Source organism: Mobula hypostoma, chromosome 3 (genome assembly GCF_963921235.1).
Source record: "Mobula hypostoma chromosome 3, sMobHyp1.1, whole genome shotgun sequence".
Taxonomy (NCBI): Eukaryota; Metazoa; Chordata; class Chondrichthyes; order Myliobatiformes; family Myliobatidae; genus Mobula; species Mobula hypostoma.
Window position 1 is genome coordinate 185,457,033 of NC_086099.1, and position 27,627 is coordinate 185,484,659.

The 27,627-nt window shown below is 38.8% G+C and overlaps 1 protein-coding gene across 1 annotated transcript in view; it reads left to right on the forward strand.

The window, feature by feature from the left end:
• The first annotated feature begins 2,134 nt into the window (after positions 1 to 2,134).
• LOC134344445 (sickle tail protein-like) overlaps positions 2,135 to 27,627 on the forward strand; it is a 706,462-nt gene continuing 680,969 nt past the window's right edge. The window contains exon 1 of the mRNA XM_063044243.1: positions 2,135 to 2,360. Within this exon, the coding sequence (XP_062900313.1) occupies positions 2,288 to 2,360 (73 nt within the window). The 5' untranslated portion in view covers positions 2,135 to 2,287. The remainder of the gene's footprint in view (positions 2,361 to 27,627) is intronic.

The following is a 27,627-nucleotide window of genomic DNA, read 5'->3' on the forward strand; positions in this document are numbered from 1 at the left end:
GTGGCAGCATTGACAGCATTGTCACTGTCACCCTCCTTCACTTTGTTGATGATTGAGGGTAGACTGACGTGGTGGTAATCAGTGGGATTGGACTTGTCCAGTTTTTTCGTAACAGGATTTACCAGGGTAATCTAGCTACATTGTGAAAAGGTGTCAAAGTTTTAACTGCACTGGAACAGCCTGGCTAATGGTGCGGCTAAGTCTAGAAGCTCAGGTCTTTGCTATATCCTCTGTTCTCAATTGTTTGTGGAGTTATAGAGAAACACAATATGGAAATAAGACACTTCATCCTAAACCACCAACACCAAATCACACTGGTTCTACAAGGGTCCCATTTCATTTGTCCAGTTTCCATCAGTTCCTTCAGATCCTACCACTCACCAACAAACTAAGGTGAATTTACAGTGACCAATTAACCTATCAACCGGCATTGTCTTTGGGATGCAGGGAGATACCAGAACACTTGGATAAAACCCATGCAATGAAAGGGCGAATATTAAATCTCCACCCAGACAGCACGGACATCAGGATTGTTGTAGGTAGATTGGTAATATAAGGTCAAATAGGTTTAGTCACAAGATACTTTTATCAATCGATCGTACAGCGATGGCTCTACTAGTTGCACCACTGGGCCTATTCCACGATACAGATCACTTACTCCAACATTTTGGTGGTTCCAAAATCACCTGCACTGTTATAGTGCTGACTCAAAATTCCAACGAAGCATGTCAAGAAAACTAGCCTGACAAAGAAGTCCTTGAATCACTTACACTTTTTGATTCTAAGGGTATTTGAGAGTTGGTACCTTATATCCTGGTACAAAAATCACACAAACGCAACTCAACAATGAGCCATAACAGAAAGTTGAAATGCAATGTTTATGTTATAATGATTGAATCAACCAATGGTTGATGATTGCCTAAAGGAATTTTGGTGAAACATTAATAAAGACTGCACCACAGTAAAAATAAATTGTTCAGCAAACACAACTTTTATAAGATAGTTATTTTAATTGCTTTCAAGAGAAAATTATAAAATTAATCTTTGAATGATGAAAGCATAAGAGAAATGTGCAAATATAATAAATAAATATAAAAAAGTAAATATAAATCTCAACTTCAATAATGTTCTTCACCAAATTCAGTTAGTGTTGGCTTCTACCGATGTTAAAATAATTTTAACACTATCTCGATGATCGATCTAGCTTATGATAAATATTAACTAATGCTATTGAGATGGAAACAAAAGTTAGTTAAATTGCACAACAGAAAATTAAGCAGTAGGTTTATTTAAAGGACAGTTATAATTTATTTTACTCAGTTTATTTTGCTTACTTTCCTCCAACAGTTTCATTCCATTTTATAAAGTATTGATGTTCTATTACTATTCTATTGCTCTTCTTTTCATGTTGAACAATGGGTTCACCGAGATGACATTTAAAATCTTTTCCGAAATAAAGTTCGGTAAACTCAGCCAGCAGGGGCAAGAGAGGCGCGCTTTAAAATACGCTGGGGATTTTAATAAGGTAATCAGTTTATTTCAAATTGGTTGATTTACGTAGTATATATATATTTGCACAATGTTTCTAAAACCACTGAATTCTGAATCAGACCGTTGCACCTTAGCCCAGACACTTTGAAATCCAAAACAAACCTTCCAATTCAAAGTGAATAAAACAGTAATTTATTTTCAGTTAAAAAATAAACAAGTATCTTGCCTTGCTGGAAACTGAGAAAACACACATTTAATATACCTGTGGTACATTTGTCCAATTTAATAAAAGATCCACGCCCTGTATTCACAATTTAAATACACAGTTAGCTATATATATATTTTTCTTTTTACGTATATCAACCTTGCAGCAACTGACTTAAAGATGACGCAGTCAAGCTGCAATCATGGTTATATGTAATTGTCGACAGGATTCAGCCGTGAATGGCGTTTCGACTCGGTCCCCTTCGCCCACTGCTTCGCCTCACTCGCCCCCCGAGCAGCTGGCCAGGTGGATGCAGGCAGCTTCCGGCCAGCGGCGAGCGGCGAGCGCAAGGGGCGGACCCGCTACCGCAGTGCTGGCTTGGAGAGCGCTGCACTCTGACAGTAGGCAGAGTGGATGAGCCGGGAGCACAGCGTATCTGAGCTGCGGTTCCACACAGCTCTGCATTGACGATCAACTCGGTCCCTGCTGGCGCTCCACGGGAACCCTCACCTCGCCAGTTATTCGGGCAGCAAAGAACAACTATAATCTTCTCCAGAAGGAAGAGAGAGAGAGAAAATAAAACGACAGTAAATGTCTGGAAACCGGGTGCAATTCGCAGGACTACCGCCCCCGGGAGATGTGAAGGAACGCCACAAAGTAGGACGTAGGTGTTTATTTTTAAGGAAAGTTTTCACTTATTCTTAGCTTAGTCGCGTGCTGTTGGAAGAAAGTAAATACGTTAATTGTGTCTGTGACCTGTCATTCGCGTTAGAGTGTACGGCGAAGTAGTCATGGTACTCAGCGTGCTGAGTTTTACGTGGATTTGTACACACGAAATCGACAGCTTGCTCCTTCCAACTTAACTTTCGTTCCTTGACAGCGAATGGATTGAAGCTAGTAACATTCCGGTTGTTTTAAAAAAAATATGTTGAATATCACTGTATTTAACACCTAGATTAACCTGTGATGTATTAAGCAAATCATACATTACCGTTTCACATTCATGGAAATGTGAGCATATTTTTCATATTTAATAGATGTCCAGGGCTTTTATCCTTTTTTTTGTGGATGGTCCAAGTGATACGTGAAATGGGTAATAGAAAATATTTTTAACAAGCATATCTGACCGTTGACAGCCATTGTTCTCGTTTACTAATTGTGCTTTAATGTGACATTTCACTTTTACTAATCGTATCTGTATGCTGAAGTCCAGGAAGAGAATTTTGTATGTTTGAACTGATTTTGTGTGGAGTTTATCACTGTTTGTGAGATTGGTCTATTTCATTTGCAGATTAATTTTTGCTCGGTTTACAGCAAAGCAGTTTTGCTCAAATACAAAATTAAATTGGTCTTGCAGGTGTAGTTAGATCCTGTTTATTTTCATAATCGTTTAGGTAAACTTGTTTTAGCCAGTGTTTGACTGCCACGTTTAAGGTACTGTAAGAATTCATGTCCCTTGTAGTTATGTGGTTCATTTCCAGCAGGTATGTAAGTCATTTGCATATACTCATTCTAAGTGTGGTATAATATTTGGATAAGACAGCACTGAGGTTGTTCAGAAATGTGAGTCCTCTTTAATGTCCTCAATCAGCAGGGATCTTCAGTCTTGACTTTATATTGTCCTATGCCTTTAAAACTAGATGCACCTCTTCCTTTTTATAATGTCTCCAGAATGTGAAGGTGAAAGTAGTCACTGAACAAATGTATAGCTAGAGTACTTCTAATTATGCATCAAACATTCAAAAGACTGTTGTAATTTCTTCTGCCCAGCTGAAGAGAATAAATGTTACCTGTGATTGGAATGCCAGCTGTTTTTAATGAATGGAATTCGGAGAAAAGACGCAGTGGGATCAATTGCACATGCAAGTGGCTTCCTTTATTAGATAAAGTAATATAATCCAATTGCAGATAATATCACATTTTTCATGTTATTGGGATATTCCAAGGTTTTTAAAACTATTGATTGCTTTGAAGTGTTGTCTCTTTTGACATGTAATTCAATAGAGCAGTAAATTTTCACATTGCAGTTTCGCACAAATGACTACTTGGGTTGTTTTGCTGACATCGACCAGAATGCCTAAGCTCTTCATTGCATCCAATTTGATTAGATGACCAAAAATTTGGTTTGGTTGTAAATTTCTATTCTCTGTACATTCAATGTATGGGATGTGCAATAATGTAGTTTATTATGAAGTGTTATAATTTAAGTGGACTATTTTGGTCCTCCAGTAGACCATTTGATAGATTTGGAAATGGCAATGTTAGTGATTTGGTTCAGTAACACTAATGTCCCAAAAAGGTGTCACTGCCTTGAAGTAAATCCATGCTATATTGAGTGAATTATAAAGAAAATATGATGAGTCATATGTATGAATAAAGTATATAACATTCAGCTGAAATAATTGCCCTCTTGTTTCATGGTGAATAATTGTTCACTGTAGACTCCAAAAGAAAAGGAAAATGATGAATTATACAGGAGGTAGCAGATATGTGGACCATAAGACATAGGAACAGAATTAGGACATTCGATCCATCAAGTCTGCTCTGTTATTCAATCATAGCTGACCTCATGTCAACCTTGTGTCACAAGATGAGGTGAATTAACTGTTGAACTAAAATTGCTACAATGTCAAAAGCCTTGAAGTCATTGTGTTGCTAAAGTAACGTTTTCTTTAGGTCAGCCATTTGGATTTGGTGTTAACTGAATGGTGTGCCTTGCCTCAGTCATCTGCTCAATTAAAATGAAATGTATTTATCATCTTTGGCAGCTCACCAAGATTGAGCATAACTTGGTTCCACTCTGGTTTTGTGGGTTCTGGAATAGATAATGTCCAACTGTGGAGATAATAGATGTTGCCCAGGTGGGGCAGGAGGTGGCTGATTGGGCAGGCAGAGCAGTTTGAGATGCTACGCTCAATATATTCAGGGCTTCTGTGTGCTCCTTGTTCATGATCTTGGTTCTCAATATCATCTCAAATGTTACTTCTCCATTTTGAGTAGTCTAAAACCAGCAATTATCCATAACTAATGGGAATGTTGCATTTCTTCAAGGAAGCCTTGAGCACATTCTTGCATCATTTTCTGTTTGCCTTGCAATCTTTCATGACAGAGTGAATATACACTTAGTAAAGCCAATGTCTTTTCAAAATTTCCAAGGATACTATCTGCTTTGCTAAGTGTTTCTCGCAGTTTCTGGTTTTATTTCAGCCTCTCAGATTTGTTGAGGTTCTTCGATGACCTACCTTGGACCATGCAGTTGATGCCTAACAAGTGGCAACTCGGTTGCATATTTTGAGATTTAAAAGAACCTTGCTCTTTTGTTGGATTTCTGGGTCATGAAAGGTGCTATGATACGATGTCACATGAGTACTTGGTGAAGTCTGATAACTGAAATAACACACAGCAAACTGCCACAAATGAGAGTACAACAATGACCAGGTATTCCTATACTTCTGTTTCGGTGTTGACTGAGGGATAGATATTGGTTGAGGAAGAAGTCCCCAGTTCTTCAAAATAATATTTTAGTCCTTTTCATGTTTACTTGCGATCTTGGTTTACATTTCGTCTTTATCTTGGTTTCATAATTCATTCAAAAGAAAGTACATAAAACAGTGCAATAGTCCAAGAGCACAGAAAACTGCTTCAGCCGAACTAGTCCATGCCAACCAAAATTTCCATCTGAACAACTCTTGTTTGTCTGCATTTGGGCTCTATCCCTCCAAAACATTCCTCGTCATGAACCTGCCCAACTACCTTTGTAAGATTCTGCAGGTACTAGAAATCCAGAGTAACAAACACACAAAATGCTGAAGGAACTCAGCAGGTCAGGCTGCATTAATGGAGAGGAATAAACGTCGACATTCGGGGCTGAGACCCTTCAGCAGAAGTGACAGCTGTCAGTTGTCCTGCTGAAGGGTCTTGGCCTGAAATGTTCACTGCTTATTCCCCTTAATAGATGTTGCCTAACTGCTAATTCCTCCAGCATTTTATGTTTTATTAATAGTAACTTTTAAATGTTAATATTTGGGTACTATTTGTTTAATGAACATTTAGCTGCAGTTAAATAAATCCACAATGTTCTAGCTCAGACACAAGAGGGCAATTTTACACTGGATCACTGCTCTGTAGCTTTGCAGAGCAAAGCAGAGATATAATATTAGCTTTTGTCACTGTACCATCAAGGATCACAGGCTGTACAAAATTTTGGCATTGCATAACCAATGACCTGAGTTACTTGCACCGTCATATGCACACACCATATGGTCTGACAGCAGCGTAATGTGCCTTTACTAAAGTATAGGTTTTCAGGAAATTCCTGACCGTATTTACTTATTTTTCAAAATGTTGGTACAGCAAAACCAAATAAGACTGAATCTTGGATTTGGACAATTTGCTGAATAATCAATCCATAAGTCTTTGTAGCTCACATCCCACTTCTCCTGGAAGTTCCTGGAGTCTCCTGCATATTAATAGTGGCTCCCTGATGCCTGCAAATTATATACAATATCATGGAAATCAATTTTTTTGAGAGCGAGAGAAAAGCAAGAGAGCGCGAGGGTGACCATGAGAGAGAGAGTGCGCGCGAGAGAGTGAGAGCAAGCGAGCGAGAGCGCATGAGCGAGAGAGAAAGCAAGCAGGAGCGAAAGCAGGCGAGAGCACGAGAGAGAGCAAGAGAGAAAGCAAGCGAGAGCCCTTGAGAGCGCGTGAGCGACCACGAGAGGGAGAGAGAGCGAAAGCGTGCCATGGCAGAGTGTTCCAAAAAAATATATAAAACGTATGTCACCCCCAGACTACACTAAAGTGTACCTCTGCCTAATAAGGGTCAAAATAATGACAGTGTTGCTCGCTGCACTGTTTGCAACAGTGACTTTTCTATTGCCCATGATGGGTTAAGACTGTAAAAGACATGTTGAGGTGAGTTTAACAGGTGTCATTCGTTCATTAGCATAGCTAACGTTATTCAAACTAGCTGGCTAGCTGCTAAGGAGCTACTCTATTGCGGACATCCCACCTCTCCTGGAAGTCTCCCGCAAATTGATGGTGCTACCTCCCTGAAATGAATTTTGCAGGGTGGGATGTCTGTTCTCAGTTTTGTAGGTTGTAAAGTGTTAATTGTATTTATATTTTCCTCAGAGTTTTGCAATGCAAGACTTTAATACAGGCTGGGAAATTGACAATCAGCTTATCAATTGTGTAGTCTGGTAGTAAAGAATTGTAAAAGATTGGTTCATCAGTATACTTCTGCAAGATATGACTCCCAAACAATATCACTTTATTTGTCATTCAGTCAAAATTCTAATAGCTACTTCAGATCATTAGGAAGATAAAAAATAGCTTTATTTGTCACATGTACATTGAAATATTGAAACACAATGAAAGGCATAATTTGCATGAAATCAAATGAGGTGAAGATTGTGCTGGGGGCTGCCTGTAAGTGTCACCATGTTTCCTATGCAAACATAGCATGCCCACAACTGACTGACCCTAACCTTAACTGTGCGTCTTTCGGCCCACAATGTTGTGCAGAACCAAATAAATTAGTAATCAAATGGCCAAATAACTAAACTAATCCCCTTCTGCTACATAATATCCATATCCTTCCACTTTCCTCACATAGGTGTGCCTATCTAAATATCTCTTAAAAGTCATGTTCTATATCACGCCAGCAAGCACTCCTCGCATCTCCTTTGAAATCATCCCATCTCTGCTTAAATGCATGCACTCTGATACTAGACATTTCAAATTGGCGGCGGGGAGGTGAGAAAGATACTGTCCAGTCTGTCTATGCCTCTCATAATCTTATAAACATCTATCAGATCATCCCTCAGTCTCTGCTGCTCCAGAGAAAACAGCCCAAGTTTGTTCAAACTCTTGTTTTAGCATATGCCCTCCAGTCTAGGCAGCATCCTGGTAAACCTTTTTTGCACCCTCTCCAAAGCTTTGACATCCTTCCTATAATAATCTGAAAATGGGTCTCAAAGCTTAGCTTTAATCAGCATTGCCTATATTTGGGCAATTTATAGCAATATTGGAAGGTGTAGGTGTGTAGCAAATATTACTGGGGAATTGGGGATATTCACAACATTTTTGTGAACTTGTGTATTTTGCACTATTGATGGGCTTTTAATACAGATATACTGGTGGATGTCCAATAGCTCAGCCAAGAAAATAGGCAACATTTTATTTTGCTACATTCAATTAGTGCATTGAGTTTTTGTCTAAGCATCCATATCCATTAGAGTTGATTGTACATAGCATTTAATTAACATTTGTGCGTTTTTTAATTCTTAAAGATGTGGAGGTAAATCAGTAGACAATTTTTTACTTTTGAATTGGCAGCTGGTTGTAAAACCTGACCCTTTTCAAGTTGGAAAGCTATTAATGAATAATCTGATATTATCTGAAAATGTATTTGTAAAAACTTGTGTGAATTCCACTTTACAGCAAGTGAAGAAATAGCTTGATTAAATTTTGGACCAAATCAGATTCCTTGATTATTTATTTCTTCAGAAAACTTTATCAACTTGTGTCCGTCTGTAGGCAGCTTTTGTTTTTGTGGCTTTTTGAAATGGAATGAAAAATCGATGTGTTGTGAGGCATGACACATTTAATCTAATTCTCCTCTTGCACTTCACCTACTCTAAATGTCTGCTACCATTCAAAATGGGTATCTTCTTTCATGATTGTACAGACTTTGAAAGGTGGATTGCCAAGAAGTAAGTAACCATTTAGTTCACAGTGAAGTCATGTGGTACTGCTAGGAGATGGTGCAGCCAGAGTAATCGGGTGATAGCCATGGGTGCAGAGGATGAGACTTGGGAAGATTGTTTGTTGACTACCCACCCAGGTTGGGCAAAGAATTTGGAATGGGAAAGGGGAGAAGCAGATTGCTGTGGCTCATGTAGAACCTGCAGCATAGAACAAGTTGGAAATCAGCAAGTTTGAAGAGCTAGTGTTTAAATTGGAATGCAGAATCCCACTGAAATCAAAAATGTTGCTGCAGAAGCATAGGGAAGTATGTGACACAGAAAGAGCCATTTGTCTGTTGTCCATGCCAGTCATTCCTTTGCCTAATTTCAACGTCTGACATTAGGACTGTGTCTCAGCAGATCACTGTTCATAAACTGCATACCAAAGAACTTTGTAACTGTGGTGAGGGCTTCTGCCTCTACCTTTTGAGGGGGGAGCATCAAGTTCTCAACTTCCTGCCCTTTTATCCTCAAACATTTTGCTAGTCTTTGTCCATTTGCTTTTGATATTCCTGCTGAAGGTGATGAGACAATTTCTATTTATTTGATTCATCATCCTTATAAAACTATACATCTCAATTGAATGTGCCCCAGGGTATTCTGTTCCAAATAAAATAACTATCTTTTCCCTTTTTTATCTGCAATTTTGCAGTCTTTGCAATATCTCAAAATCTTCAGTGTATCACACTGTTCTGTTATGTGAGAACCAGAACTGTATGTGTTAACCTCCCTACTCTCACTTTGTGCATCAGATGGTAAAGGACAGCATTCTGTAATCCTTGTTCAACATTTTACTGATTTCTACTTTTAGCATTTGTGGAAATACTCAAGGTCCCTTCTGTATATTTTCTTGTTTTCCCCCAAATGGATTGCATTGCATTTGGAGTTGTATAGCATGGAAATGGGACTTTTGTACTGACCAAATTGTTTATTTGAACTAGTCCTATTTCTTTATTTGGTTCAAATTTCATCAAGCTTTTGCTATCCATGTACCTGTCTAAATGTATTTTAAACATTGTAATTATCTCTATTTGCATGCAGTCCAGAGATTTCCTCTATCATGCCACCAAAAAACCATTTCTTTTAAACAGTTGCAAATGACTTTCTCATTACTACATTGGTCTAAATTATGAATATGTATTCCAAACAACAAAATATCAATTGATGATCCTTGTAGACCCCCACTGGTAACAGAAGTACCTTTTACTTCCACTCCTGTGCCAATGTCAGATCCACTTGCCCTTGAAACCTTTGGTATTTTACTTTTTCAACCAGCCTGCCGTTAACTGAAATGCCCTCATTGAGTGTTTCTTATTAATTTCTCAAATAAATACCATCCACAGCTGTATATGGTCTTAATAAACCTGCTCAGTCTGAGTAATCTGTACCTTTCTAAATAAAGTATATGTTTCCCCTTAGGTTAATTCTAATAATTTAAAGTTAAGATGGGTGGGTTATAATTTATGTATTTATTTTGCATATCAAAAATAGTAGCAATCTTCAGCTCTATTCCTTTAGTCTGGAAGGAATGGAAAATTGCAGTCAAATACCATAGTCACTGCTCTTGCTACTTTCAGTCACCTGGGATATATTTTATGTGACCTCAGCAATTTAAACATTTTCATAAATGTCAAGCCTCCAAATGCTGCTTGCTTTACTCATCTTGTTTGTTATGTCATATTGGTCTTCCTTAACTATAACATTGATGGCTTCCCCTTCTTCAATGATGACAGTGTAAAATAGCCATTAAGAACTTGCACATGTCCTGTGCCTCAACCAAGAATTGCCTTTGGTCATTAAGGTGCCTTACTCTTTGCAAAGTTATCATTGTGCTATGACACTTATTAGAAAATAAAATCAGTTTTTTTCTATTTTTCACATCTTCCTTTGCTTGGCTAATTTCAGATACATAAAGTGTAAAAGAGAGGTGAAAGTAGATATCAAACTGCTGAAAGGTGATTCTGGAGAGGTGGTAATGGGGGAGAAATAAATACAGATTTCCCCCGCCATCCGAAGGTAGAGCATTCCTATGAAACAGTTCGTAAGCCGAAATGTCGTAAAGCGAAGAAGCAATTACCATTTATTTATATGGGAAAAATTTGTGAGCATTCGCAGACCCAAAAATAACCTACCAAATCATGCCAAATAACACACAAAACCGAAAATAACAGTAACACATAGTAAAAGCAGGAATGATGTGATAAATACACAGCCTATATAAAGTAGAAATACTTTTCCACAATCATTACTGAACTGTTCTCCATAGCAGAAATCTCACGCGAGCGCCGTCGGCAGAAAATCTCACGTAAGCGCTGTTGGCAAAAACATGGCGCAAGCGCTCTCCAGTAACCTGCCAAATCATACCAAATAACACGTAAAAATACACAGCCTATATAAAGTAGAAATTATGTATGTACAGTGTAGTATCACTTACCGGAATTGGGAAGACAGCGCTGAGCACACTGATGATGGTGTGTTAGACTGAATCGTCACAGGTTGGGGTGGTGCAGTGGCCCCCACCCTCCAGGCTGCTGACTGATACATTGCCGCGAAGCACGCAGGGGTACAGCGGTAGCCGGGAGGCATCCAGCACATCTTTAAGAAAAAAGCAGAAATAAACATGCTAATTAATTAGGTGCTGCCGGGCATGTAATTGTCGGCTCAGATCAGTGCCGATTGCTGATTGCATCACCTCTGATCTGGGCCGACGTTTACGTGTTGGATGGCAGCTAATTAATTAGCATGTTTATTTCAGCTTTTTTCTTAAAGATGTGCTGTGTGCCTCCCGGCTACTGCTGCATTCTCCGCGAATCGGTACAGTATCTGTCCGCGGCCTGGGTGTTGGGGTGGTGGGACACTGGGGTGTCATCTCATCGTCTGTTTATATTAGAGCAGGCAGCTCATCTTCTCCTATGACTGCCTGCCTCGATGTTGAAAGTCAAGGTTCGTCGTCTGCTGTGGCTGATGTGGAAGGCTTGCTTGATTGCTGAGCCTCACACATTTTTCTATCACACAGTTCTTTGTAAGCAGTCAAACCATCCTGCAAATATCCCCTAAACCTACGTACCTTTTCAAAATTAAAGTCGTGCTTTATCATTACAGCGAAAATCTCACGTAGTTGCTTGACTTTCGCTACTGCATTCGGTTTCGATTGTTATCCTTTCCTCTTCCAATTGCATCAGCTCTTCAGCTATCAGTTCTTGGTCATGGGATGCCAAAACCTCTTCAACATCATCTTCACTAGTTTCCACAAGCCAAACGCACTTAGTTCTTACTTCGTTCACCATGATTGAAATGCTTAATTATGTCTAGTTTTACGCTAAGTGTAACACCCTTATGAGCTCTTTAAGGCTTTTCCGACACCATAGAACTCATCTTGCAAATGGCTGCTCACAGGCATGTGTTTAAGCAATGCCATTCCGAATCCAGGGGAGAGTGGCTGCTCAGGGCACACGCTGCCTTTTATCGCGCGCTGCTTTTTTTCCTAAAACACCTTCTGAAAGCGAAAACAAGGTACTAGTATAGGTCTTTCGTAACAGTGAGGTTTCGTAAAGCAAATGTTTGAAAAGCGGGGGACATCTGTAGCGAACAAACTGAAGTATTTTGAATCAGTCTGCACTGTGGAAAACACCAGCAGCATGGTGGAAGTTCCAGGTGTCAGGGGTCATGCAGTGTGTGAAGTTACCATAATTAGAGAGAAGTTTCTTAGGAAACTGAAAGGTCTGAAGGGAGATAAGTTGCCAGGACCAGATGGTGTACACCCCAGAGTTCTGACAGAGATGGTTGGAGAGATTGTGGAGGCATTTGTAATGATCTTTCAAAAATCACTAGTTTCTGAAATGTTCCGGAAGACAGGAAAATTGCAAATGTCACTCGACTCCTCAAGAAGGAAGAGAGGCAGAAGAAAGGATATTATAGGCCAGTTAATCTGACCTCAGTGGTTGGGAAAATGTTGGAGTTAAATATTAAGAATGAGGTCTCGGGGTCCTCGGAGGCACACGATAAAATAGGCCATAGTCAGCATGGTTTCCTCAAGGGAAAATCTTGCCTGACAGATCAGTTGGAAATCTTTGAAGAAGTAATAAGTAGGATAGAAAAAGGAGAATTGCTTGATGTGTGGATGGTTTTTCAGAAGGCCTTTGACAAGGTGTCACACATGAGGCTGCTTAACAAGCTACAGGAAAGATTATAGTATAGATACAGCATTGGCTGATGGTAGGAGGCAAAGAGTGGGAATAAAGGGAACCTTTTCTGGTTGGCTGCTCATGACTAGTGGGTCTGTGTTGGGAAAACTTTTTACATTAATATCAATGATTTGGATGATGGAATTGATGCTGTTGTTGCAAAGTTTGCAGACGATATGAAGATGGGTGGAGGGGCAGGTAGTTTTGAGGAAGTGGAAAGTCTACAGAAGGACTTGGACAGATTAGGAGAACAGGTAAAGAAATGGCAGATGGAATACAGTGTTGGGATATGTATGATCATGCACTTTGGTAGAAGAAGTGAAAGGGTTGATTATTTTCTAAATGGAGAGAAAATATAAAAATCTGAGGTGTAAAGGGACTTGAGTCCTTCCTTAAGGTTAACGTGTAGGTCGACTCTGTGGAGAAGAAGGCAAATGTGATGTTAGCATTGAATTCAAGAGAATTAGAATATAAAAGCAGGGATGATTCCAGGATTGAAGGGCTTGCCATATGAAGAGCATTTGATGGCCCTTGGCCTGCATTCACTGGAATTTAGAAGAATGATGAGTGATCTAATTGAACGCTATTGGATGGTGAAAGGCCTTGGTATAGTGGATGTGCAGAGGATGTTTCCAATGGTGGGAGTGTCTAAGACCAGTAGACACAGCCTCAAGATAGAGAGGCATCCTTTTAGAAGCGATTCGAGGAGGAATTTCTTTCTTTAGAGAATAGTGCATCTGTGGTATTCTTGGCCACGGGCAGATGTGGAGGCCAAGTCTTTATGTACAGTATATTTAAGGCAGAGGTTGATGAATTCTTGACTGGTCAGGGCATGAAGGGTTATGGGGCGAAGGCAGGAGACTGGGGCTGAGAGGAAAATGAGATCAGCCATGATGAAATGGCAGAGCAGACTCGATGGGCCCAGTGGTCTAATGCTGCTCCTATATCTTATGTTCTTATAAATCAGGAAGCTACAAGCCAGTTTATAACTGTCATAGAAGTTTTAGAAGCCATTATTAAATATATTATAACAGGGCACTTAAAAATTCAAGCTATTTGGGCAGATACAATATGTGAAAATGAAACCAAAGGTCAGATGGGCTTGATTAGCTGGAGTTCGGGTGTTCAAAATAGTCTAACTGTTTTACAGAGCATATGGGGAGAATGTTTCCTTTTGTGGAGAAGCTAGAGCTACAGGTTAGGTTTTAAAAAGTTAACGTGATCTATTTCACATAAGGTAATTTCCCTTCCCTCCCTCTTCCCCCCCCCAAAGGTTGTGAATATTTCCAGTTTGTTTTTTCTTTCCAATATTTTTATTAGTTTCTACATAGAAGAATACAGAGTACAAGAAAGTATATATAAAAGGTCAAAGAAGATTTTAAAAATGACCAATTACATTATATCTATTCGTAATAACAATCTCATTACCCTGTATTCATGTAAGTTATACTGAAATATACTTATTACAAAAAAGGGTCTAACCCCTACCAAGACCGAAGCTGTTTATTAAGGAGAAAAAAAGGTAAAATGCCTTCTCATATAATAAAAATTAATAATAGCCAACATCTGAATTTAAACAACGAATTGAAGGTTTTGGAAGTTTTGAAAATAATTCAGAAAAGGTCCCCATGATGTTTGAAAGTCTTGATGAGATTCAGAAATTGAACAACGCATCTTCTCTAAATCTAAGCATGACATAATGTTGCATAACCATTGAGCATGAGTAGGAGGAAAAAATATCTTTCCATTTAAACAAAAGCTCCCTCCTAGCTGTAAGAGAGCTAAAGACCAAAATATGTAAATCTGATGTCTTCAGCTTGATATCTTGTCCTGCAACAATACCGAATGGGGCCGTCAGAGGATTAGGCTTAAAATTGACTTTGAAAAGTAGAGAGAAAGTTTGAAAAACTTCCAATATTTTTCAAGACATAAGTCCAAAAGACATAAATTAATGAAGCTTCTCTATTATTACATCTGTCACAGTAGGGAGATATATCCAAATAAAAACGAGAAAGCTTATCTTTAGTCAAATGCACTCAATGTACCACCTTATATTGTATGAGGGTATGGCGAGCACATAGCGATGAAGTGATAACCCGTTTAGACATTTCATTCCAAGTTTCCTCAGATATTGATGTCTGTAAATCTTGTTCCCAGAAGATTCTTAATTTTGTCTAAAGGAACAAAATTAATGTTGAGACCTCATTACCTTGTGTACTTTCTTTACTCTCCCATTTCAGCCAGCTTTCAGGATATAAATTGAACCTACATAAGGGTGAATTATTAAATAATTTGGTATTAATTAATCCTAATCTACCTTTTAAAACTGTAAGGAATCAATTTACTTATTTGGGTGTAACAGTCGCTAAGAATTATAAACACCTGTTTAAAGAAAACTTATTTACTTTATTGAACCATGTAAAAAGGATATTATTAAATTGGTCACCTTTTTTCGATATCGTTGATTGGATGAATTAATTCTATTAAAATGATTATTCTACCTAAATTTATATATCTTTTTCAGGCTTTGCCCGTTTTTATTCCTAAATCCTTTTTTGATTCTCTTGTATCTATTTTATCCTCCTATTTATAGAAAAATAAACGTCCTCGTTTAAATAAAGTTCATGTTCAAAAATCTAAGAAGTCTGGAGGTTTAGATTAGATTAGATTATGAGGACACACAGTCCTTTTTAATTGTCATTTAGTAATGCATGCATTAAGAAATGATACAATATTCCTCCCGTGTGATATCACAGAAACACAGGACAGACCAAGACTGAAAATCTGACAAAACTGCCTTACCTAATTTTAGGTTTTATTACTGGGCAGTTAATATACGATACCTTATGTTTTGGCTATATTATATTAATCATGTGGACTGTCGGTATGGGTTTCTTTAGAAGCTAACTCTGTTAATAAATTTTCTATTATTTCTCTTCTTGGATCCTCACTTTATTTGTAAGTAAACTAACTGGTAATTTAATAGTTGAACATACTCTGAGGATCTGGATACAATTTAGAAAACATTTTCATTTATTGAGATTTTCCCTTTCTAGTCCCATTTTAAAAAAATTTAGAATTTTTAAACCCTCCATGACTGATTTAGTTTTTAAAGAATGGGTCAGGTTGGGTATTAAATGTTTTTGGGATTTGTTTGTTGGAGGAATTCTTTTTTCATTTGAGCAATTGTCAGCTAAATACTGTATAGCTTACCCAAAACTCACTTTTTTAGATACCTACAAATCAGACTTTCTAAGATCTCAATTATGCACATTGCCTATAAGCTTAAATAAGAACTTACTAGACATAATTTTTAATTTGACATCTTTTTATAACGGTTCAATATCTAACATTTATGGTATGTTACTGGAGACGAGGAATGTTCCACCTTGTTTTAAGAAGTCTTTGAATGAGAAAGGTAATTTGAAAGGTGCTTGTAGATGTGAAGTTGAAATAATAATCAGATCTTATTAAATGGTGGCACAGATTTGCTGGACTGATCATCCTTCTGTTAATTGCTTCTATGTAAAGGAAATATCGAAAAGCTAAACTGAAGACATCCCAGTTTTGAGTAAGAAAACCATTATTGATAGTTTTGATTTGATATTTAATTTTATCTAACACTAAGGCATGAATGTAAGATTGTTGGAAATTGCATTCTAGGATTCTTGGCATTTAGAAGAAGGGGACAAATTAGAGTAGATGGATGGCACAGGGATGGTCAGGAGAAAGCAACTTTGCCTGTAAACATTAAGGTGTTGAATCAAAAGGTGCTTCCAAACAAAGGGTCAAAATGCTGAACGTGAAATATGTTGATTATCTGAGAATATTTCTGAAGGGAGCAAAAGGCACAAAGCAAAATATGCACCACTGATATGATGCATTATTGTGTACAGTATATGCTAAAAATGTGGTTTGCGACATCAGTAAATTTATCCTTCCATGCTACAGTGTGTTAGGATTAGATAAATCCTGTTCATTTCCTGCAGGACTGGAGTGATCATTTGGGAAGCATCTTTGGAGGTGGGCACGGAATTAATATCTATGAGATGGCCCTTAATCAGAACTGCAAAGTTAGAAAACCTAAATTTGTAAAGTGAGGTGTGGGATGAACCAAGGAATCTGTGATAGGATGAAGGCCGGTATTGTTTGGGTTACACAATTGAATTTAGTGCATAATCTGTCTGGAGGAGTGTTTAAACAGTAGCAGATGATTAATGGCAGCAATGAAAGATAATATTCTGAAACTGAGATGGAGAACACAGTTGCTGAAGTAAAAGAGAATGGTAGAACTGTCATCTGGCAGTTCAAACAGGGATCTAAAGGGATTAATTTGTGCAATGCATCTCTGTATATGAACAAACCATATTTCCATTGGTACATGCAGTTCAATTTCATGTTGAATTAAAATAGGAACCAAAAGATGGGTAATTTTAAATGTAATATTCTGTACTAAAATGGGGTTTAATTAATAATCTTGGCAAAGGAGTGCATATGATGGTAAAACAGAATTTTATATTAAATTTGAGAGGGATGTTATTAAGTTTGGTAGTAGTCTTAAATCAGAACAAAACAAGTTCTGTGAAACAATGTAACTGTCAGGTCTGACTTGGCTGAAATTGATGAGCAAACAGCAGATCAGCTATTCCAACTATTTAACGAAACAGTACATAATTGGTATTGGTTTATTGTCACATCTACTGCTATACAATGATGAGCTTTTTATTTGCATGCCATTCAAACATCATGCTGTACATAATTGCATCATGGTAGTCTACAGAATGCAGAATATGGTGTTGCATTTACAAAGGAAGTGGTAGTTCACCTTTATAATTATATTGTTCTATTCACAAATCGTAATGTAACAAAAGGATCTGCTGAAGCCAGCTCACATGGAGAAGCCACGCTCTGACACCGTCTTGGAAAACCTTAAGCAGTGGGAGTGACTATTCCAATGTAAGCTAATGAGAAGTAAAGATACTGTTGGCTTAAAGCAAGTTGAAGAAAGCGATGACCTGAGGATTTCAGAATCCTGCAAATGATGACTGAAATTAATGAGAAGGGAGAAAATGGACATGAGAGCAAACCAGTAAGAGGAATTTAAAAAAAAAATTACAACTCCAATAACTCACCAAAGATTAATGGGACTCAAATGGTAGAGACATTAAACAATTTTCTGTAGGTGCCTTCATGTCAAAGCCCTTTGTCCGCCAAAGGGACAACGTAATCTATTGAGAATGACAAACCTAGTGCGAGTAATTAGCTTGAATGTGGGGATTTTATCCTAATGGAAAATCCTTCAAATATCGGTTCATTCATTTTGAGCTTTGTGCACTCTACAGAGGATGGAACTTGCTGATTAGAAGGAACTCTTGGCCTTGTGTGGGTGAGGTGAGTGCCGATAGCTCTGGACTTTGCTTACTGAATACTATACTAGATTTGACTAAGCAAAATCAGTAAGATTTTTGCTTACTGAATACTTTTGGTTGTGTCTTGTGGATTTTGGGTTGCTGATCATGAAAATAGCCATGAAATTTCCCTATCATGTACCATTTTTTAAAAATCGCCTGTATTTGTTCTTTCAATTCATAATTCAAGTCAGAATAATTGATGGCAAGATTAAGGAAGGTATTTTTGTTGGTCTACAAATCAAACAGGCCATCAGTGATGGGCAATTCAAAGAACTTGCAGTGGAACCGGAGAAAATCACATAGAAGTCATTCAAGGATGTTGAAAATTTCTTGAACTACAGGACACCAAACTGCATTCAGCTGGTTGATAACATGTTTCAAGCATACAAAACTGTTGTAATGTGAGCATTATTAAAAGTAAGTTAATACTAATTAGGAAGTGGGGGGGTTTAACTTTTTTTTTAACTTCTGGTGTGCTTGGTATATAGTGTGCCTGCCATGCCGTACGGGTTGTGAAAGCCTCTGTATATAACGGTTTTGAAGTTCGAGATAAAGTTGTTCTTGGGCATGAAGTTGTTGAGTGTGCCTTTTTCAAAGTAGAAGTTACTACAAAAACCATGAAGTGCAACATGCCACTAAAGATTCATTTTCTGCATTCCCATTTTGACTTCCCTGCAAATCTTGGCACAGTCAGTGTCTAGCATGGTGAAAGGTTTCACCAGGACGTTGTGATCATGGAGAAATGGTACCAGGGCAACTGGAAGCCATCAGTGTTGGCTAATTATTGTTGGACACTTAAGCAAGAAGCTTCAGATACTGATTACAAATGAAACTCGTCAACAAAGTGTCAGCACCATTATGCAATTAAATGCATTATATTCAATAAAAGTTGATTTGTTTTTCCAAATTCCTATGTAATAAAGTAGTCTGAAATTATATTTGTGTTCAGCTTGAGACAGTCTATCATAAATTTTTTGAGGAAGCCACACTTTTGAAAAGATTTGTCTTGTCCAGTGTAGTTGCTGCACACTTGGTGGATGAAAAGCCTGTTTCTGTGATCTATCACTAATTCCTCAAGTACTTTACTAAGCTGATCCTTGCAGAATAAATGTGAGGAATCAGTGGATCAGACTTTCAAGATTCTGCAGAGGTTGTAAATCCAGAGTAACACGCATAAAATGCTGGAGGAATTCAGCAGGTCAAGCAGCATCAATGGAAACTAAAGAACATTTGATATTTTGGGCTGAGGCCATTCATCAGGAGTCCTGTGGAACTGCATTTGGCTTTTGAAGAAGCATTCAACAATATGCCTTGCATTTTAAATTTTAGACTCATTGATACGGGTAATATACAATCAATATATTATCCCCTCCCCCCACCTTTTAAATCTACTCCTCAGTTTTTTTTCTTCAGTCCTGCCGAAGGGTTTCGGCCTGAAATGTTGACCGTACTTCTCCCCCCCACCCCACTCCCATGAATGCTGCCTGGCCTGCTGAGTTCCTTTTGCTGAGGCTTCCAGCATCTCACAAGATCACAAGACGAAGGAGCAGAAGTAGGCCATTCGGCCCATTGAGTCTGCTCCACAGCTCCCCCATGAGCTAAACTATTCACCCATCTAGTTCCAATTTCTGGCTTTTTCCCCATATCCCTTGATACCCTGACTAATTAGATACCTGTCAATCTCCTCCTTAAACACCCTCAATGATCGGGCCTCCACAGCTGTATGTGGCAACGAATTCCGCAAATCCACGACCCTCTGGCTAAAAAAATTTCCTCTGTAGATTTTCTCTTGTGTGTGAATATACGATCAATAGGCAGTTTTTATTAGGTACAGATGTGGAACTTAGTGTGGTTTTCTGCTGCTGTAGCCCATCCACTTCAAGGTTGGACATGTACATTCAGATGTGCTTTACTGCCTGCCACTGTTGTAACACATAGTCATTTGAGTTGCTGTCATCTTCCTGTCATCTTGAACCAGTCTGGCCATTTTCCTCTGAACTCCTTCATTAACAAGGCATTTTTGCCCACAGACTGCCACTGACTGGATGTTTTTTGTTTTGTTCTTGGATCATTCTCTCTAAACTCTGGAGACTGGGATTTCCATGCACAGAAGATCAACAGTTTCTGAGATGCTGAAACCACCCTGTCTGGTACAACAATCATTCCACTTAGATCACACTTCTTCCCCATTCTGGTGTTTGGTCTGAACAACAGCTGAATTTTTTGACCATGTCTGCATGATTTTATGCATTGAGTCACTGCCACATGATTGGCTGATTAAATCTTGGCATTAATGTATAGGTGTACCTAATAAAGTGGCCACTAGATGTATGAGGGTTGATTGATAGGTTTGTGGCCTAAGGTAGAAGGAGTCAATTTTAGAAAAGCTAGCACATTTATTTTTCAACATAGTCCCCTTCTACATTTACACACTTAGTCCAGCAGTCTTGGAGCATACGGATCCCTTCTTTGTAGAAGTCGGCGTCTTGGACCTCCAGAAAGTGGTCCACAGCAGGGTGATTGGTCTGTTCATGGCCTTAAGGTAGAAGGAGATGAGTTATTAACTTTAAACTTTCTGCATAATCACTCAGAGTTGAACTGCACGTGTATGTAACGAGAGCTGTATAACTCATCTCCCTCTACCTTAGGCTGTGAACTTATCAATCACCCCTGCTGTGGACCACTTTCTGGAGGTCCAAGATGCTGACTTCTACAAAGAAGGGATCCATATGCTCCATGACTGCTGAACTAAGTGTGTAAATGTAGGAGGGGACTATGTTGAAAAATAAATGTGCTAGGTTTTCTAAAATTGACTCCTTCTACCCTGGGCCACAAACTTATCAATCACCTCCCGTACGTTACACGTTAGGAATGGTGCAGGAATAAGCCAGTTGTTTTTGGGTTGTCACACTGTAGTAACTGGGGTATTGTAGGTATCAGTTGTTTGCCCTCGGCTACTTGTATTCCCCCTGTCAGTGTCTTGGATGAGGAGATTGAATACAGTGTACCTAGATTCACAAACCATATAGGAAAGCCAGAAATAATGAGAATCCGTAAAGAGTATTGAGGGGTTAAGTGATGCCTATGAGTTTGGGAAGATGAATACGGTCCTGCCTTACCTTTGATTTAAAAATTCATAAATGAATCACTGGTGAAGAGTTGGGATTCAGTGGGACCTGGTGATTGTACATAGACACAGGTTTGATCTTCTTGCCAAGGGAAGAATTCTCTTTCCTTAGAGTGCAATTGACTGAATTCTGGGATCCAGAAATGGGAATAAATCACTGAAATTGAGTAGATTATGCCAATGCAGTAGATTCCCATTAATTGGTCCATCCGTTAGGGCCAACCATTAATTGGGACAGCAACGTATTTGGGTCAAAATCACAAAGAACAAAAACTAATGGAGAAAATTGCCCCCGTATTCCTTTGTTTATTTGAGAAACTGCTGCTAAATTGAGATTGGAACCATTGCCAAATAGTTTCTAACTAGCATCAGTTGCTTGAACGTTAGGCACTTCATCGTCCTTGGAGTGAACAGCTTTTAAATAGTATCAGTTGCTTGTGTTTGTGTTCAAAAAGCAGTGATTTTTCTCACTGATAGTTGGCGGGAAATAAGCCGCAAAACAATTCAGAACTGTTTTGCTCACAGGTTTCAAGTGCTCATTCAGGCTTGGAGATGCCAAAAATGGTCAGGAGTGAAAATAAAATGATATCACTACTTCGTTAGGAACTACGAAGAATTTGAAGGTATTGACAATTATCTTGAATGTTGTGAACATGAAGATTTGGAAGATGCAATCATCGAGAGCTTTGTATGAAGGCAGCCCATTATCTGCTGTAGGTACGTGCGCTAATTTTGTTTATTTGCAGTCAATCTAAAGAATGTGGCGGTGTACTCTGGATGAATTCCTCTGATAACTGTTAGGAACTAATACAGTTTTATAGTACTGTAGTATTGATAATGTTCTAATTTATTCCACATTTCATTTAAATACATAATTTGGTACTCAGGCTAACTACTGTTTAATTTTCTTAATATCTTTTTAACTGTTTCCATGTAACTTTAACTAATTGAGGCAGCTGGTTAATTGGGCCAAAATGGTCTGGTTCCAAGGTGACCCAATTGAGCAGAATCCACTGTGGTAGAACCTAGAATGAGAAATGATCTCAAGGTTTGATCTAAAGAATTTTTGTTGGGGCTGAAGGGTCTTGAAGTGGCAGGAACTTTCTCTGCATGATGTTTGTATTTAGGACAGAGATGTGGAATCTCTTTGCTCAATACTTACTCAGTTGCATGTCTTTACAATTCTCCAGCCCAGAGGATAAGGCTGTTAAGTGTATTTAAGGGAGCAGTAGATATTTTCGATACAGTACTAGAAACATCACTGGAGTTGAATGCAAGTGGATTAAAATTGCATCATGACTGGCATGACAGACCTGATGATCAAAATAGCTTGCTATGTTTTATCTGTGGTATCATTTTCAGTTAAAGAGGAGCAGGGACAACATACACAGGGCTCAGAACAGATGGCTTCCCACTATGAGACGTGTCATTATGTTCCAATACAATGACATGTTGGAATGATTCCCCACTACTGGCATTGATACAACATTAATAAGAATATTGCCTATTTCTTCTATTGTCTCTACCTTTTACCATTTGTATGAATGCTACATCCTATTTTAAAAAATGGATATTTTCCAGTTGTAGCAACAATTTACAGGAAGTCCAAGATCACGCTTTCAGTAGAATACTCTAGAAGGTGCTTGGCCCTTCAGTCAAATCATATGTGCCTCTTGTTATGTTAAAGAATATCCATTTCTGGATAAATGAACCTTGTCTCAAATTTTCTTTGAAAAAGTGAAAAATAATTTAAAGTTTATTAGCTGCTATTAATGAATATTTGATGTCAGCAAGGAAATGTGAAATTTAAATAAATAGCCATTTTTGAGAACTTTATAGTCATAGTGTTGTACAACACAGAAATGGGCCTTTCAGCCCAGTTGGCTCCTGCTGACCATTTTGCCTACTTGAGCTAGTTACTTTTAACCTGTATCACCCTTTAAATTTTTCCTATTCATGTACCTGCTTAAACGTTGGAATTGTATGTGTATCTCTGCCAGCTCATTCCGCATACCAGCCTCTCTCAGGCCTCCATTTAAATCTTGCCCTTTTCTCTTTATATCTGTGCCCTCTAGTTTTAGACTCCTATACTGTGGTTTTAAAAATAAGACTATCTCAAATATACCATCTCCTATATACTTTCTGATTAATTAAGTCTTACTCTCCTTTAATTGCACCATTATTCTATTACAATGCCTGGTGCTATTTATAGAATTCTAATTAGCACAAACAGGTCCTTTGGCTCACTGTGTCCACACTCTTTTACACTAACCTTGTATTAATTCCACTTCTTTTTTTTCTCTGCAGTCTCATCTCCTACGTCTTTAACATTCAGCCAGAGCAATTTGCAATAGACAATTAAACCAACCAACCCATATGTCTTTGGGAATGTGGGAGGAAACTGGAGCAGGTTCACAGAGCATGAAAACTCCACACAGACAGCACTGTAATCAGGATTGAACTTGCGTCTCTGGTATCACGATGCTGTGCTTCTGGGAATGTTGCTCTTTAAGCAGTCTTACCTCATGAAGTGTTCGATCTTGCTATACAAGGCCATGCCTGTGGTGGAAGATCCCTAGACTGTAATGTGGGTAGTCGGACTCATGTTGTGCAACTGTTTCGGGTGAACCCTGACAAAGATGTTCTCCAAATCTTGTCCATGAAGAGATGAAAGGTCATCTCGTGCACACAACCATCTTGAAGGCTGTGTGCTGGTTCTTTGAGAGTCCTCTGGTGCAGGATGGATCAGATGGCCTGCCTCCCAAGGAAGTCTTTGGTGCTTGCTTGTGAATTCTGCTTGTGCAGGCTTCGGCCCAAATGATTTTGACAGTCTGCTTGGATCCATGATGCCCTTCTCCCATTGGACTTACAAGTGGTCCATGTTCAGCATCATCTGATAGACTTGTGGTCAGATGTTTCATCTGTGCAAATATTTTAATATTTTGTGCAATTTACTGGATGTTGTCCAATTATGCAAGATTGATCAGGCTTGAAATACTGTGATTAAGTACAACTGCAGTGGCAAAGATGGTACCACAATTAAGTGATGGTGGCCACTTGCCTCTTGCTGAAATAGACTACTGGGAATTCAATGAGTCAATTTGCAAGTAGTCAAGTGAGTCAAAATAAATTTATTATGAAAGTATATGTAATATACTGCCTTGAATTTCATTTTCCTGCAGGTATTTACAGGAAAGTAAAGAAATACAATAGAATTTATATAAAATACACACAAATACTAACAAACAACCAATGTGCAAAAGTCAGCTTGGGCAAATTTAAAAAAAAATACTGAGAACATGAGTTGTAAAGTCCTGTGAGTGCCTCACATTGCTCTCAGTAGCTGATGTCACTTGCCAGTTTGCATTCCTTCCCCCTACCCCCCCCCCCATTTTTTGTTTTTTTTTTGTTGCTTCCTCCTTTCCAGTCCTGATGATGTCTTGGTCTGAAACCTTGACTATTTATTCCTCTCCATAGATATTGACTGACTTGCTGAGTTCCTCCAGCATTTAGTGTGTTCCACTCTCCCTGTGCTCTTTTCCCACTTCCACCAGTCCACCCAGGGTCTCTCTACCTATGTTCGCCTTTTACAGCCTTTTCTTCCCCATCCTCCCCACACCACCCGGTTCTATCTGCCCGTCACCATGAACCTATATGTCTCTGGTGGTTCTCTTTCTCTCCCCTCTCCAACCTGATTCCATCTGCTCCTCCCTCCCTCGCCTGCCTCTGACTTATCCACCCCTCTCACTTCTGTATGCCAGCTGACCTCCCTCAGTACTCAGAACTGATGCAGGGTTTTGACCTGAAACATTGACCTTCACTTTGCCTCCATAGATTTTGCTTGACCTACTGAGTTACTCCAGTTTTTTCTCATATATTCTTAAATCTATTTGCCGTCTGCAATCGATGAGCAGGGTGAATTATTTTGATTGCACTGGAATTTCCATTTATCTCGGCATACTAGTACCAGTTTAACGCGAGTTTAAAGCAGATGACTGTAGCAAAGGGATTCAAATAAGCCATCCCATAAATCCATGCAAATAACTCCACCTGCAGGTGCAAATGTTTTTCAAATGGGGCTACATCAACGTTAACTTCAAGAAAATTGTAGGTTGCAATGGTTTGTATCATTTAGAAATGTAAGCAGAGATGGTAGAAAATAAAATTATTAATGGATCTGAAATATATCCATTGCAAGTGTTTTGTTAATCTAATACTGGCTGAGTCTTGTATTTAAGATGCATATTATTTTGTTGATGTGGGTTTTTAAAATGTATTTTATTGGATTTTTTTTTTCAAGAAATACCAACTGCAAAGCCAAATGCACAGAACGAGGATGTCTTGGACTCAATAGCTGTGGATTCCTGTCATATCATTGTGGGTGGACTATCACTAACTACTTTGCTTTTGTAAATTTGCCAATATTTTTGTCTTCCCCTGCTGGGGAGTGATATTGAACTCATTGATGTATTTGTCAGCTGTATGTGCCATTGAAGCATTTGGCTATAAAATCTTCTGTCTAGAAATTTTTAATCCCATACACCATCAGTCTTCAGGCCATGCCACGTGGGGACTTGTGCTAATGTCATTTGTTGTGACTATGTGCTATCATAACTGTATGTGCAGTGTGTGATTGTATGTACTGTACTGTGTTTTGCACCTTGGCCCCAGAGGCATGCTGTTCATTTAGCTGTATACATGTTTATGGTTGAACGACAACTCAAATTGAACATCAGAATTTGCCTGCTACTGAAACAGCAACCTATTTGTTTTTTTTTAATTAAGTGACTGAAGTATATTTCAGAAGTCATGAAATAACTCTTAGTTAATGAATTAGAAGTAGTTTAATCCTTGAGTTTTGTGTGTGTTACCCTTATAAGTTGGCCAAGTGGTAGCTCTTGCTGCCAAATCAGATGATTGTGGATATCCAAGGCTGAATACAGGCCATCTTGGCTAATATTTCTGTGTAATGTGAAATTGTTGTATGACGTTCTCTTCCCCCCCCCCCACCCCACCCTCATCTTCTGAACATGGAGCTGGATCAAAGACTTCGTCTGCCTTGCTGAGAGGATACAAAAGTCTTCTGGTTCTACAGAAAGCAGGGTGTTTTTCTACTCTCCTGGCCAACTCTTACCCCCTTGCCCTTTAACCAATATAGATGATTGAAAATCAGAAAAACCAGTGGATGCTGGAAAATTGAAACTGAAAATGTTGGAAATTGTCAGCAGGTCAGGTTATATCCGTGGAAGAAGCATCAGTCAAAGCTTTGGGTCGGTGACCTGCTGTTAACAAAGGATTTCTGACCTGTTTCTTTTCCCACAGCTAAAATTTGACCTGCTGAGTAGTTCCAAATTTGTTTTCTTTTTGTCTAAACTATAAATCACTTGTTCCATTACAGGGTGATCCCTTCCCTCCCTGACAACCACCCCGCCCCCCCCAACTTTACAGCTATTTGTTGTGGAAATTTGCCCTTGTGGAACTCAGACATCACTACCCAAAATTTGATATGGCATAAACTTCACTCATAGGGGATGTAAGTGGTGTAATGTGAAGGAAACAAAGTTTATTTCATTCAGTGCATGGAGAAATAAGATTTGGTTTTGACATCACCTCGTCGATTGGGTTGGCAGTTGCATCTGAACCGCTCCTTTGCCACACCCTCTGAGGACATGTGAACTGTACTGTACTGCTGCACTCCTCATCTGTGAAGCTTTTTTTTTCTGGCACAAGATCTGTGCATTGTGAAAGGATTTAGGAGGTGGGATATCAGGGAAAGGGAAGGGATTTTGATTGTAAAGGTGATTTTGATGGAAATGAATTTATCAAATGCTGGATATCTTGGGCAATGCACATAAAATTCTGGAAGAACCTGATGAAGGGTCTTGGCCTGAAACATAGATGCTGCCTGCCTTGCTGAGTTCCCCCGACATTGTGTAAGAGTTTGGAAGACTGAAGCACGCTGACCTACTGGGAGTGGATTAAAGGCTGTGTGATTATTTTAAGGAACTAGCCGTGGCTACAGTGGCTTCTCACGATGCAGCAAGCCAGCAAAAATAGCTTGATGATGAAGAAAATGGCATCACTGCACTTGGGATATCTCTTCACGTGTCCTTGGATTGGAGCGGGTGCAGTGAAGGCTGACTTGGTTATTACCCCACAATACTGCATGACTTAAATAATTCTTTAAAAATTGCCAAAATTAGTTATTGCATGGGCTTCGTCCACCCCTACCCCACCATCCTGAGTGCCATATTGACCCTGATGCTTAAATAACAGCAGAGAGTCACTTTCTCATAGGTAAAATGGCTTAAAGCGAAAGGAAGAACATCCTGTAGGAAAGCATCTTTGCTCATAACATGGGATTCATTGGGGAATGAGGGGTTCACATTATGGAAAATAATGATTTGAATGGTTATAATCCCTCTATCTGTGGGGGGATGGTGGTTTGCAGTTTACCTGT